Source organism: Phoxinus phoxinus, assembly GCF_949152265.1.
Source record: "Phoxinus phoxinus genome assembly, chromosome: 4".
NCBI classification, from domain to species: Eukaryota; Metazoa; Chordata; class Actinopteri; order Cypriniformes; family Leuciscidae; genus Phoxinus; species Phoxinus phoxinus.
The window spans coordinates 25,276,105-25,291,219 of NC_136879.1; the positions used below are offsets into that span (position 1 = coordinate 25,276,105).

At 39.0% G+C, this 15,115-nt stretch overlaps 1 protein-coding gene across 2 annotated transcripts; it reads left to right on the forward strand.

The window, feature by feature from the left end:
• Positions 1-400: 400 nt before the first annotated feature.
• wscd1a (WSC domain containing 1a) lies at positions 401-13,867 on the forward strand (the record flags this gene model as incomplete). Of its 2 annotated transcripts, XM_079610609.1 has the most annotated exons (8): positions 401-818; positions 998-1,112; positions 4,659-4,843; positions 8,025-8,146; positions 8,550-8,721; positions 9,156-9,320; positions 10,784-10,984; positions 11,118-13,867. In XM_079610609.1, 8 exons carry the CDS (start codon positions 401-403, stop codon positions 11,468-11,470), a joined length of 1,731 nt encoding a protein of 576 aa, XP_079466735.1. In that variant the 3' UTR covers positions 11,471-13,867. The 2 variants fall into 2 exon arrangements, with proteins under 2 accessions (XP_079466735.1, XP_079466736.1); XM_079610610.1 differs by lacking the exon at positions 9,156-9,320 and having other exon boundaries at positions 11,118-13,861.
• Between the last annotated feature and the right edge of the window lie 1,248 nt (positions 13,868-15,115).

Sequence of the window (15,115 nt, forward strand, 5' to 3'; positions counted from 1 at the left end):
CCTTGTCTCTAGCTCTCCGGTCTATCTCTGCGAATAAAAAAAGTGAAAGATGTGCTTCGACTTGTGTCTAACTGCTTTCTATTTCCCCACCAGGTTCCCCGAAGTCTTTGAGGCGTAAGAGCTCAGAGTACATTCTGCCACAAGTACTTCTGTCATCAAGGGGATGTAACGCCACACTCAAGTTTTCACTTAATCCTCTCACAGGTAAACGGCGGGACATTTTGCCGGAGGAATTTTGCGCTCAAAGAGTTTTTAAACAGAATGTGAATAAGGTTTCAGTGGTAGAGCTTTCTAGAGAATGAAGCACCTGGAATAGATCTCTACCTTTTTTTTGGTTGGAACAATGGCAGCATGAAACAGTAGAATACATTTTCCTTCACTAACTTGGAAGGAGGGCAACATGGCAAAGCCCTTCTACAGGCTTCAGCGCTTTTTACGACGGACTCAGCTACTCTTCTTCTTCCTCGGTGTCGCCTACATTATGGCTGGAAGTGTTCTTCTTCTGCAGAGACATGGATTGGTGGTGTCACAGCGTGGGACGAGCAGTTACTTTCCATTACCGTCTTTGCCGTCTCCTCCCAGGTCCCTGGAGGCGCCTGCCCTCCGGACAAGTTATGGAATAATGAGTGCACGGCTCAACGGCAAGGGGGTGGGATACCAAAGCGGTTTGTCCGAAGACAATGCTGGACCACAATGGCTGACCTCACGAAACCAGGAGATCCGACATCTGAGACGCCGCTGGTTCCACAGCCTCATGTCCGAACAGGAAGCGTCTAGAGTGGAGAAAGTCCTTCCGAAAAGAAAAATCCGACACAAAGGTGAAAGTCTGTGCTAAATGAGCTGTGTGCTTTTCAGGATGACAAATTGGTTGTTTATGATAATTGGATTATTTTCTCAATTATCTCGATTCCAAGCTGTGCTGCAGAATCTTCCCATCTGTTTGCGCAGAAAAGGGTCACGTTCTGAATTTGTGATGCGATTGTTATTCTTCGCTCAGGCACTTACATCGGCTGCTTTCTGGATGACGCCAAGGACCGGGCACTCAAAGGGATGGTGTTCTATGACTTCCGGAAAATGACCAGCACCTTGTGTCAGGACACCTGCATGGAAAGGTATGTGATTAATACACAATACAGTTAAATACAGACATCTTTTGTTGTAAACATGGAGCCACTGAAAAGCAGATGGACATCTGTTGCCTAGAGTCTCCTTTGTGCTCATCTTAAATCAGGAAATAATGAAACAGTGTTTAGGGAAAAGAACATGCAGTGTGAATCTGTGTGCCAGCTGGCGAAGCTCATGCTGGGAATGGGATCATGCCCAATTAATGGACCGCGACTCTGGACCTGGGCTCCGCTAATGCTGGAGGAGAAACATCTATCTGCCGTGATGGAGTATACACTTTCTCAAGTTCTTAGGCCGATAGATAATTGACCACCAGAGAACAAGTGTGAGGAAGACTGACCTCCTGTAATTACCCCCAACGTTTCAGAGCTTATTTAATTACTTGGGTGACATTTGCAATGTTCAGGGGGGATCCAAATAGTCCATTAGAAAACATGAAACCTAACATGAGCTAGAGATGATTTTCTTTGTTCACATTGACATAGTGACGTCCTATGAAGAAGAAATCATAATTAACAGTGTTGACAACTTTAAGGTTGTGCAAAATTCCGGTTTTAGTTTTACCTCAAAAATCATGACCTGTGCAATATTGTGATCTTGCATTACAGCTAGATATAATGTTTATGGAAATTGTTTTTTATTTTATTTTATTGTCAGCCTCAGAATTAGTATCATATAATATTTAATTTATATTTATGAATTAAATATTATTTTAGTTATTTTATTTTCTATTAATTTTCTGTGAGATTTGCTATTCTTTGTAGTCATGTTACCACAATGTAAACTAAATTTGTGATTGTATCATTTTCATAATTTTGTAAAAATTTGTAAAAATAGAAAAACAAAAAATAAAGGTAATAAAAGGAAAAAGAAAAAAATCATTAAGGTTACAAAGCCTAAACAAGACAAAAAAAGTTTGGGGTCAGTAAGATTGTTTTTAATACTTTTGAAAGAAGTCTCTTCTGCTCACCAAGGCTGCATTTATTTGATAAAAAAAAATACAATAAAAACAGTATGTGAAATAATGTTAAACAACTGTTATCTATTTGATTTGTATTTTTAAATGTCATTTATTTCTGAATTTTCAGCATCTTACTCCAGTCTTCAGCGTCACATGATCCTTCAGAAAGATCCTTCAGATTTGGTGCTAAAGAAACATTTATTTTTATTACAAATGTTGAGTTATACTGCTTAAAGGTAGGGTTTTTCCGAGCGGCTAGCAATAGCAAGTTAGCTATGAAAGCATGAGATCCCACCCTCCCTTCAGAACGTCTCCAAAAGCCAGCAGTTTGCAAAGCATCTCGAGTCGAGAGACGGCGTTAAACTCAAAGCAAAAAACTTTACAATAATAATGAACATAACCAACTGACCTGTACCACCTGACTGCTGCAGCTTCATGCCGTTGATAGTGTTACCATTGAGTCCCGAACCGCTCCGAATATAATGTCACAGGTTTCCATCTCTTCCTAATTCCAGTAGTTATGGCGTGAACGCAACACAATAAAAGGTGTTTGCTGTTTCGGTCCTCAGTGACTGATCTAACTCTGCATTGCATGAAACAAACTGATGGCGTGTAATGTCTGTGCGAGGAGGGTGCACCCATCTTAGTGAAGGATACAACATTTTGTAACCCTTTAAGGCATCATATTTATGGATCTTGCCAAAAGTTACTTATATCTAAGAATACATTCTATGTTTGTTCAGATAGAAAAGGATCTGACATCCCAGCCCAGTATTATCCTCTTGCAGATAGGTGACAGGTATAAAATCTTCTGCTCTGTGTCTGCAGGTACTGCTCAGACTGAGCGATTAATTCAGAGCGCAGATTAACAGTGGGAATGTCCCTGGCTTGGTTGCCATGGCAGTGCCAATGCCACGTTTCAAGCAGAGGATCAGCGAAACAATTTGCAGAGGGGCTCAAGCTAATACCTGTTGAGCCCTACACCAACATGCTTGAATGGAACCGTGCTGCGCCTTTTTGCAACCTCAAAAAAAGAAAAGAAAAGAAAAGAAAAGAAAGGCAATAGGGCCAGAGGACAAAAGCTTTGAGATGGAGGGTGATAGTTGTGGTTAACACAACCATTAGCCCATTTGCTGTCAATGTAATAGAACAAAAATTATTTTCGTTCCACCTAAAAGTTGAGATGGAGATGAATGCTTTAGCATAAAGTTCTGCCGGGAAGACTTAATTGTTACATCACTTTATCTTTATCTATCCAATCACATTCCATCACTCGTGGTATAAAAGATCGGTCACTTACTCATGTCTGAGTTCGCAAATGCTGACGCTCCAATTCACCACCATCCTCCCCACCACCTCCAAGTCGAATCCTCCCCTCCATCCTCCCCACCACCACCAGGATGGTCCCTTCCATACCTCACAGGGGGTCGGCTGCGCCCCTGCCTTGATCTTCAGGCAGGATATGCAGAGTCTGGACCCTCAGATTGTGAGCTACGGACGGGGCCTACGCCAAAGAACTTTATTGCTTGCTGGGTTGTTAATAAATGTATAATTGTCACCGTATTTACTGTCCTGAGTCTTTCTGGTAGAAATGTATGCAGGAGTGTCCTGAACAAGCTTGTTACTGTGAGAGAGCTGGGAGGGCAGGTGGAACGAAATGGCACCCTGAGAAGGGCTCACACTACAAAGTGTCTGAGCCTAGCACCACAGGGTATGGAAAGGGTGAGACAGATGTTTGGCTCAGCAAGCTGGTCAATCACCAACTGGTAAACCCCTGGGCTCACAGGCAGAGATGGACAGAGCGATGCAGGTGGACTTTAGCAGAATCCCTACTGGGTCCGGGCTGCATTCAAGGGTTTTAGTGTAAGGTACTTGTGTAAGGCTTTTCTGGAAGACTAGAGTGCTTTTGAAAAAAAAAAATTTGTAACATTATAAATGTTCTTACTGTAACTTTTGATCAATTTACTATAATGCATCCTTGGTAAAAAAAGAAAAAAGAAAAGAATAAAACAAAAGAAAACTTACCTGAAACTTATCAGTTTCCACAAAAATAAGCAACAACAAATTTTTTCAGCATTGATAATAATGAGAAATGTTTTGTGTGCATGAAATTATCATGTGATGTGACACTAACGACTGGAGTATGGATGCCTGGAATTCAGCTTTGCATCACATAAATATAAATAACATTTAAAATAGATAATAGTTCTTGTAAAATAATTATAATAATATTTCACAATATGACTGTTTTTTTACTGTATTTTATCAATTAAATGCAGTCATTGGAGCATAAGAGACTTCTTTTAGAAACATTAAAAAAAACATTATTCCAAAATATACTGGTAGTATGTCACACACACATGCATACATATTCACACATATACATACATGCATATACAGTATATATATATATATATATATATATATATATATATATATATATATATATATATATATATATATATATATATCTTGTATTAAGAAATGAAAGAGTTTCCGCTGTAAATATCCATGCTATCCAACCAGGGTTTTTGTGAGTATAATTAGATTTTGAATGATTTGTTTAACACAGCGGATACCAGTTCGCTGGCCTTGAATATGGGACTGAATGTTACTGTGGCAACCGCATCACAAGCGCTCGGATGAAAGAAGAGGAGTGTAACTTGGACTGCAAAGGCGAGAAGGGCGCCATCTGTGGAGGTGTGTCCCGTCTGTCCGTTTACAAGGTGGAGGAGGTTCTTCCTGGCCAGCGGAGATGTGAGTGCTTGAAATAAGTTTACTTATTCTCAGGACAGAACTTCCCACTCTGTCATGCGCAGCTTTACCAGTGCATTGGGAAGCATGCAAAATCACTTAAGGAATGTTAAATATTACACATACAAACATGCAAAAAACGAAAAAGTCTTAAAGTCTAAATATAGAATATGCTGCTCTCTAGCACTGCAGTTAATGTGCACAAGAATGCAGCTTAACTGGAAGAGCATAGTCTTGACAATGAAGGTCGTGGGTTCAATTCCTAGGAAACACAAAAGTAAGTATCTGCCAAATGAATAAATGAATGCACACATCTGCAGTTCCTACCCAGCGCTGCTTCTGCAGGTAATCCAGTCTGGCAGTGGAGCTTTGATGTGGCCATATGTTAGAAACAGGTTCCTTCATCAGTCTCTTCCACATGCTGTTGGACCTCGGAGTCCAGACCCAATGTCCCTCTGCAGTTTCAGGCCAACTGGATTCGGCCCAGCATAGCACTCACAGACATAGCTATTAAGCACGGACCATATGTTTTGTGGCTTAAATTGAAAATACTATTCATTGTACCAGATAATATCTTGTTAAGAGGGATTTGTGTATTGTTTGGGCTGTTGGTTTTAAGAATTTATGTAGTGCAACAGAAAAGCCATGAAGAGGTCTCTATATGATTGTTTTTAATTGTTATGCTAACTTTGCTAAAACTGTAAATGTGAAGGGGACACCGGGCTGGTGTAACACAACATTCTTCATTGACATTCCAAGTTATAACACAGTAAAGTTCCCTATCTGCCTCATAATTTTACCTTCTGCTGTATAAGGGTAAACGCCGGGTATTAAAGGTACCAGTTTAAAAAAAATAAAATAAAAAAAAATTAGAAAGACCGTTTCTGCAGTACCGATAGTACCGAGTAGTAATTGCTAATTGACGCTGATTTCAACCGTTGCCGTTCTTGTTAGTTTAAATACTTTCTAGGCATCAAAGGTTTCTGTTTACAGTGTGTTTTTACAAGTGTTCAGCATTGAAACCAATCACATTCATATCTGTTAAGCACACATTAAGCCTATCAGAAGTGCTAGTAAGTAAATTAGTCCAAATCTGCTAAACATTGCTGAAAAAACATAAGGTTTTGTTTTGTTCAATGCGAGCCATACGCTCAAGAATCCTTTCCTTGTAACCAACAAAGTGTAAACACTATTTAAATAAGAGATTCATTGTACAGTTAAGACAGCTTTTAAATACAAGTTTACTTTTTCATGCTGCTAAGAACACTGCAAAGTTTCTGGATTGACAATCGTATTTAAATGCACGAGAATTGCGATGAATTAATTTGTGTGAAAACCGTGATACATTCTTTTCAGTGTTCTTTGAGAAATAGAAAGTTTGCAAGAACAGCATTTATTTGAAATATAAATATTTTGGAACATTATAAATGTCTTTACTGTCAACTTCGATCAAATTAATGCTTCCTAAAACTATGTATAATTTCTTTAATAAGTATGTATACTGTTTGTCCCTCAAGTTAAATTAAAATTGCAGTCCCCCATTTTAAAGGCCATTTTCTATTTTTCTATTGTTATATATTCATAAAATATCATTTTGAAGCATGCTCCCAAATTATGAAATAATTGTATCATCTCTTTTTTTAATTGTTGTTGAATATGAATCTAAACGAGGAGTATAGCCTGTAGTGCATAGCATATTTTTGTGAAGAATATTCTATGCATAATATTCTGCAAAATCAGAATCACCTTTTCACTGTATCAGTGACTGTGGTCTGCCTTGTTTTTGGTAAAGTTGAACACTCTTCCTCTTGTCTTAGTAAGAAGTTCAGAGACTCACCCGAGAGCTCCAGTTCTCCACTGTGCTAAAGTCTGTTTTAATAGTGCTTTGTCCGATGTTTTCATGCAGCTGTGTCTCATTTACGGCCCTCAAAAAGAAACATGTGATCCCTCAAACGCAAACGGCGGTCTGTGGGGCCTCTTCATTTATTTGGAGAGGCAAACAAAAGCCCCGGGGTTTCGTTTACAGAGTGCTTGTTTACTCTGCAAAGGTGACAAAGTGTCATGAAGGCGTTAAATCACAGTATCCTCTCACATTCTGTGTTTGTCCATGTTTTTAATCAGTTTCCCCACTGGTTTCACTGTCAACGCTCGCTGGAAATTAGCTGGTGGGACATTTATACAGAAACACATTTATTATGATTATGTATTTATGCAGACATATATTGTGTTTGTTTTAAGCCAATAAAATGTTTTTACAAAACATTTGTTTATATTTAAAATAAATTGTGTTATTTTGAACTTTCTATTCATCAATGAATCCTGATAGTGCTTTGAATGTATGTAAAAGAATGGAATTATTTTACATTACAATTGTTCAACATTGAAAATAATAAGAAATGGTTTCTTGAGCTCCACAAGGGCATATTAGAATGATTTCTGAAGAATCATGTGACACTGAAGACTGGAGTAATAATGCTGAAAATTCAGCTTTACCATGAATAAAGGATATTTTTTATTCAAACAGAAAAGTTATTTTAAATTGTAATAATATTGCACAATATTGCTGTTTTTACTGTATTTAATCAAACAAATCCAGCCTTGGTGAGCATAAAATGCGTATATCAAAAACAAACAAAAAATCATATGGATCAAAAACTTTGGAATGGTAGTGTATATCAATTCAACATATTATCATTAATACTTGTTTTGTGTACATCTGCTATCATGAGAAGTTCATTCAAAATAAAATGTCAATGTCGTTTTAAAGCATAGTGAGTTCAAGCGTAGTGAATCAAATTCATTCATCTCCTTAGATTCAAAAGCACCTGCTAAAAGAAACATGCAGCTGTGCCTGAAAAGGGTTCGGAAAATGCTGAAGCAACTTAGATTTTTTATTTATTTATTTATATTAGATGGCGTAGTTTCCTTTTCTGTGAAATGTGGCTTCTTTGCTGTTCACTCAATACCCATACAGCCTCATTCCTTGAACTATTTGACATTTCTTTGAATGTCTATAAGGTTCTTTTTTTTTTTTTTTTTTTTTTTTACATCTTACACCTAATTACTCATTCACTGCAGCATTCCAGACCTTAGAGCAATGTATTGAGTGTTGGCACAAAGTCTTGTTCCTGCACTATTTTTCTCCTGCCAATCAGCAATGTTCTCTATTCTTCTCTGCCTTTAGACAGGAACGTGCGCTACCGGGGATGCTTCAAAAATCCTGACAAGACGACAGCAGCATCCCTGGCCCATGCCGTCCAGCCCAACCTCACCTCCCAATGGTGCATCGAGACCTGCATGGATCAGGTCTGACTTAATATAGATTCATTCAGATTGGATATGGTCTGCTTTCGTTGTTGTCCTTCTAGGTGTACAGATTGTTTTCCCCCACAGTCTTCTAAACACAATCTGCTTGTTTAACCTTTAATGTGTCCCTAAAGAGCACAAATTCACTCTGTAATCAATCCTCTACGCCACTCAATATCACCTTGATTGTGGGATAATTTGGCCCTCTCTATCAGATGGTCATGCTTTGTTCCACTCCAGCAACATGGTAAATTGATGTATCTTCGTCTTTAGCTGTGAAGCTAATTGCAGTGCTTGAGAACGTTTTCAGATAACTCAAAATAGTTGTTATTTGAAGTATGGATGGAGAGACATAGGGGTCGGCTCTTGGTGAGATTCATACACATATTTACTCTCTTATCAGGAGTTTCCTCTGGCCCTGGTCAGGAAGCCCGACTGTTTCTGTGGCTATGCCACCGCTCGCTTCACTCTTCACGAGCCTGTGAAGGAGGAGCTTTGTGCTGCGGAAAACAGCAGTCTGCCCAACCAGAGTTCCCATCATCTCTTTCTCCAGGTCTATCAGACACCTGTTCAAGGTAAGACTAATACTATCTCATTGTTCTTAATAAAATCTTACTGAGCCCAAACTTTTTAACTGTAGTATACTATCATTTACCAAATGTTTCCTCTAATACCACCTGCCACCAAGTAGCAATAGCAAGAGATAATAGCAACTTGTTTATCTCGGGCTGTCCTTCCATAGCTTCCTGTTGCAATAGAAAATATCTCAAGACAAGAAATAAAATTGTAAACAGTTGTTGTTAAAAATAAACTTTAGTCATTCTTACCTACAGTAGCATCCGGATCCTTCTGAAGGGCTGTGCAGAGCTGTAGGTGCTACACAACCAGAAAAAAAGCACAGCATAATGTTAAAAATGACACTTGTTGTCCTTAAACTCATTTAAGTCTGGCTGAAAATAACAGGTTTTTGCCTATAGTTACCTTCTGTAAGTGCCAGTTTTTGATCCAGATTCCAGATGCACAGAGAAGAAGTTTCTACCTGAGAAGTCAAGTTCACTGGTGGCTTTGTCCAGTTTTCCTGGTGCTGGGAACACCTGGGTGAGGCATCTGATCGAGCTTGCCACAGGCTACTACACAGGCAGTTACTACTTTGATGGCACCCTCTACAATAGAGGTAACACTATCACTGCTATATCAGTGATAATATATATTACCATTTTAAAAGACTGCATTCATCATTGCTGGAGGCAATCTTTCCCACATATTGAGCCACTCTGAAAAATATTATTGCTCAGACATTAGATGAGATAAATTTATCATAATAGCATCCTCTCTTTTTCTCTCATGCACATAAACAGAAAATCAAAAACATTGATGTCTCTAATAGAACATTTTAATCCGCCACCACAACATCATGGCATAACTGCATTACTAAGCACAACTGCCATTGTCATTAGGAATGGGTATCAATATGGATTTCCTGATTTAATTCAGAATTACAAGTTCTTAAATCAGTCATTTTCCATTCCATTCAAACTATATTCCACAATTTAATTCATTTGCGAAAATTTCCAGTTGTGATGTGTATAACTACTGCAACTGACTCAGTAAGTTCATTCAGTCTGATTCAAACAGAACTCCAGGATTTGTGAGTTTTTGGAATGATTCGGATGATATGTTAAACCGAGGTCCTGACTCTCTGTGGTCATTAAAAATCCCATGGCACTTCTCGTAAAGAGTAGGGGTGTAACCCCGGTGTCCTGGCCACATTCCACCCATTTCCCCCTACCAATCATGGCCTCCTAATAATCCCCATCATTGAATTGGCTCTATCACTCTCTCTCCTCTCCACCTACAGCTGGTATGTACTGCACTGTGTTGTACTGTGGCTGCTGTCGCATCATCCAAGTGGATGCCGCATACTGGTGGTAGTTGAGGAGAGACCCTGGCATGATTGTAAAGTACTTTGGGTGTACAGAAGTACATATGACAGCACTATATAAATGCCTCATACATTCATTCATTCATTCATTCATTATAAGGATAGTCTCTTAAGAGTAATTTCTTCGTGAATCTGACTACATGCAAGTTATTTAGTGCGGCTCGCAAGAATAACTCAACAGAAAGATGTCTGTTCTTGCCATTATTTTGTGATACACAGCCTTTTTATCTTATCACGTTCAATTTGGACTGCAAATTCAGGTAAAATAGTACTTTTATTTACATGGGGCTTTAGATTCATACAGCAGATACTCTTTTATAGAGTTTATGTGAAGTTTCTTGACGTTTTTCATCTTTTCAAATCCAGAAATTACGTCATTTATTTGAGATTGCTTGATATTGTGCATTTGGGCACCGCTGACTTTCTGTTCTCTTTCAAATGCCAAACTTTATTGAGCATATTTTTGTTCTATTATTAAAGAACTTGACCTGCCTTGAAAGTCGCAGTGCCTTTTCAAATCCATCACAGATCCTGACACATTTGCCTGAGGGGGGCCGTGGTGCTCATGCCTGGACTAACACCATTTTTGGATGCAGTTTTTGGAATGTATATGTTTGGATTCAGAGCCGGCACTGAGTGGTCGCCACATGCAGTTGGCTGTATATTCTAATCCTCTTCTCCTCCAAACTGTGCAGGCTTCAAGGGTGAGAAAGATTACTGGAAGAGTGGACGCACCATCTGCGTGAAGACACATGAGAGCAGCCAGCGGGATATAGAGATGTATGACTCAGCAATACTGTTGATAAGAAACCCCTACCGCTCGCTCATGGCTGAGTTCAACCGCAAGTGCGCCGGGCACCTTGGTTACGCTTCTGATCAGCACTGGAAGAGCAAAGGTATTATGAACACATTATTAAAGGTCCATGACTTGGAGACACAAAAAGGAGAGACATACTTTACTGTATTTTCATAATATGTAAACTCAAGATTTAATGTGATTCTCATCATCCTATGTTCTCCCATTTCCAGAGTGGCCAGAATTTGTGGGTAGTTATGCCTCCTGGTGGGCTTCTCACGTATTGGACTGGCTGCGTTATGGAAAGACACTTCTGGTGGTGCATTATGAGGAGTTGCAGGAGGCATTGGTGCCCACATTACGATCCATCACTTCCTTCCTCAATACCAGTGTCAGTGAAGAGAGTCTTCTCTGTGCTGAGTGCAACAAGGATGGCCATTTCAAGCGCTCAGGTGCGCGACATCCCACCTTTGACCCCTTCACCCCAGATATGAAACGGCTGATTGATGGTTACATCAGTACTGTGGACCAGGCACTCAGAGCCAGCAACCATTCTGGCTTGCCACTGGAGTATCTTCCAAGATGATAAGCCCAGAACTAGAGCACAGGAGTGGTCATCTTGCTCAAGTTTCAACGCTACTACCATGTCCAGGAGATATTTTGATACGTTTATTTCCTCACATATGGAGGTCGAAATTATGCCATATGATGCTGTTCTTCACTGGTGCGCTTTGAGATCGCCATGTTTTAACGGCGATCTGTAAAGGAGAACTAAGTTCAACACTGTTGACAACGTGGTGAATAATTATAAAGATTACGTTTGACAACTGTAGATTTAAAACGCAAAAACATCTCTAGTCGGAAGCTAAATAAGTTCTCCTTCCTCCTCTGGGAGGAAACGTGAGTGCTTAATTACATACTTCAACTTCAAGTCAACAAGAGGCCTAATAAACAACAGATGTAATTGCTTATGAACTAATCTGACATGTACTGCTGATGATAATGACATGTCTACCACAATAACAACATGATCATTTTATTACTATACAGTGACATTTTTTTGTAGGGACCATTTAGACCGTTTACAGAGCTTATATCAATGTATGTAATCAATTAGCATAACATATGACATTGATTTAAACACATATTGAAGATAAGGGTGGACCGAATGTTATCAAATTGAAACGAATCAAGTCAGTGGTTGACTAAATCAAAATATTGCAACGTGGTGGTTATGGCCCAGATAGATGAGAAATGTAATACTCTTTTATGAAGAAGCAGAATAACAAACATGTTTTTCTTCCAAAGCTTCAAGATCAAGAAAATATGACATGGCAAACAGACTTAGCATACATCAAAGTCAAACGAGTAGTGACTGTCCCCATCCCGCTAGATTCCTTCAGCTGGACTAGACAAGACTTGCCTTGCGGAATGACGCTAGCCTGATGCTAATCCTCCCAGAGCTGATTAGCACGCCGCCAGCATGCTCCAGATGTGTCTGGATTAAGCGCTGGTGTAATACTCTTTTGCACATTGCCAAACTGGGATCAGCTGCATATTCAGACAATGTCACTGTAGTGCTAGTGGCAGGAATCCCACCGGGGGTCTGTTTCTGCGGAGTTATTCAATGAGATACAAAAGATCAATCGGTTAGCGTCATTCAGTGTAGGCTAAATAACAATTCCTCACTGTTGGAGTTTGATCCATAATTTAATACCAGTGATTAGTGTTACATAAAGCGGGAGTGTGTAACTTTAAACAAACTCTCCCCTCATCTGTCATTGGTCTGGGAAACCGAGAATAACGCCCCCAAACTCACGCCATTGGTCGAGTCTGTGTTGCTATGCTGTACTGGTTGGGATGTTCAAACTAAAAGAGCAGTTTAATAGTCCCACAGCCATACTGTTTACACGTTTGGGGTGAATCAACTAAGCTTGGATGAAAATGTTCTCATTTATTCTCCCTCATGTTTATCCCAAACCAATGTTATTTTAGTACCATTTATGGTGACAAATATTCTAGTTTTTAGTAACATTTTGAATTTGCTTTAAATTGTTTAGCAATTTCAGTACTTCAACTTATTTCAGTTGGTTGCCAATGCAACATTTCTAATTTTAGTTGGTTTTTAATCTAATATTGAACATTTATTTCATTTAAGCTTTTATTTCAATCAATGAAACCCATGTTAGAAAGTTTGGAACGACATGAGGGTGGATAAATGATCTTTCATTTTCGGGTGAACTATCCCTTTAAGCCTTTATTAACTATAAGTTACATTATTTTGGCCCCAAAGGATTCTTACAAAGAGATATACATCAGTAAGCTTAATACAAGTATAATTAATGAGCCATATATGAGGTTTAATGAAATATATCAGATTTCGCTTTAGGTTTGTTCTATAAGCCTCTGCCGTGGAGAATAAAATGCTGTGCGCCTGATATGAATTATAAATGAATTCCATTGCGCCCCCACTGTGATTTCCTGCAGGCTTGGTGCTGAGGTCATTGTGTCTTGCCTGGAGAACTGTGACAGATTAACGTCTGAATGAAACAGAATTTTATTTCCATGCACATCGCTGCAGTATACGGTGCACATTTGCGCTACATTGAAACGTGTACAGTAGTATGCGACTGCCGTCTTTTGTGTGCGTGCGTGTGTGTGTGTGTGTGTGTGTGCACACAATGTTGTTCATGTTCTGGTGCCTCATTCCATGGAAAAAAAAAAATATATCCAATTCCATTATGAATTGATTATGTTCACTGAACTTTCCACCGAAGCAAATAGCATCTATTTCGCCATCCTAGAGCAAAGGAACAAGAGGCATAATGAGCTCAAGTCTTTCTTTTTTTTTTACTTTCATAAACTCTCTTGACATCGGTCAGACTCTGTGACTGCTATTCACTTGAGTGGATGCTATTGAGAGGGGCCGGCCCCCAAGGTTTGACTGCTGTTGTGAAAACACAATGAATAAAATTCATGATGCAAGCTGGTGTCTTTTTTCATCTTCTCAGAAGTGGTGACAAAAGATGGTTTGAGAATATAAAGAGAATATAAACTTGCTCTTAAGATATTCAGAGGAAAACAAATCCAACAGATGCCTGGGAGACTAAAACAGCCTGAATTATTTGTTCACCGTTTACAAAGCAATGGGAGGAGGCATTCATTGCTTTACTGAATCTACCAGTAATAACTATCATAATATATAATATCCAAACTTCAGGATTAATGTGGCAAAAACGGTTCTTTAAAAGCTTTCTTTCCTACATTTTATCGCCTTTTTTTTAGAAGACAGGGTGCCTGCATCTGTCTTGCATCCCTCTTTAATCATATTTTTGTTCCCTCTGCTTGATCATTGCTTTGAGCCCCCTTGGAGCGCAGCAAACAGTAAAAGGCCTTGCTGTTCATTCCCTTGTGTCATTTGAAGCTGCAGGCAATCTGTCTTTTAAATATGGCTACGTGCCTCTCTCATGGTTGCTGAAGTTCAGTGCAGCTGACTCTTGCCCTAACACATTTGTATGTACAGTTCAAACATGTCTAAGATGAGAAGAACTGTGGCAGGGTGTACTTACCAAAGCATGAAAATACATATTCTGGACAGTGACAGAGCCTGGGAGAGGTACAACATGTATTTTAAACCATAACATGTCTTTGTGATGAATCCAATCATAATTTTAACATAAAGCAAATTTACAGAATTCCAGAGGTCACAATTTAAACTTAAATCCATGCAACACAATGTACAGTTTTATGAGTCATTAGACATATGTCACATGGCATTATAGCAACTTTAAATAAACACCAAGAGCAATAATCACTACAAACATTAAACAAATCAGGGAACCTGGGCTACGTCTACATTAATCCGATACATTAGAAAACAGCGTGTTCGTTTAAAAATGCTCTCTGTCATACCGGTTTCAGGTGTTTCCCGACGTTTCAGTGTGGATGAGAAAACGCTAAATGCACCTTACTGCGCATGCGTAAAACCTCACTGAGATGATACAGACGGAAAAATAAATAATACAGTTATCGTGCAATTCTTCCGACAGGATAATAACCGATAAAAAGCTTTGTTTTCATTAATAAAAACGCTGTCTCAGTGTGGACGGAAGGCCAAAACAGAGAGAAAAATATATGTTTTCAAAAGGAAATGTATTAGTGTGGATAAGGCCCAAGGGCTTAAATACACAGAGTAATCAGCAGAACAAGGAACAGGTGTGAAACTCATAAG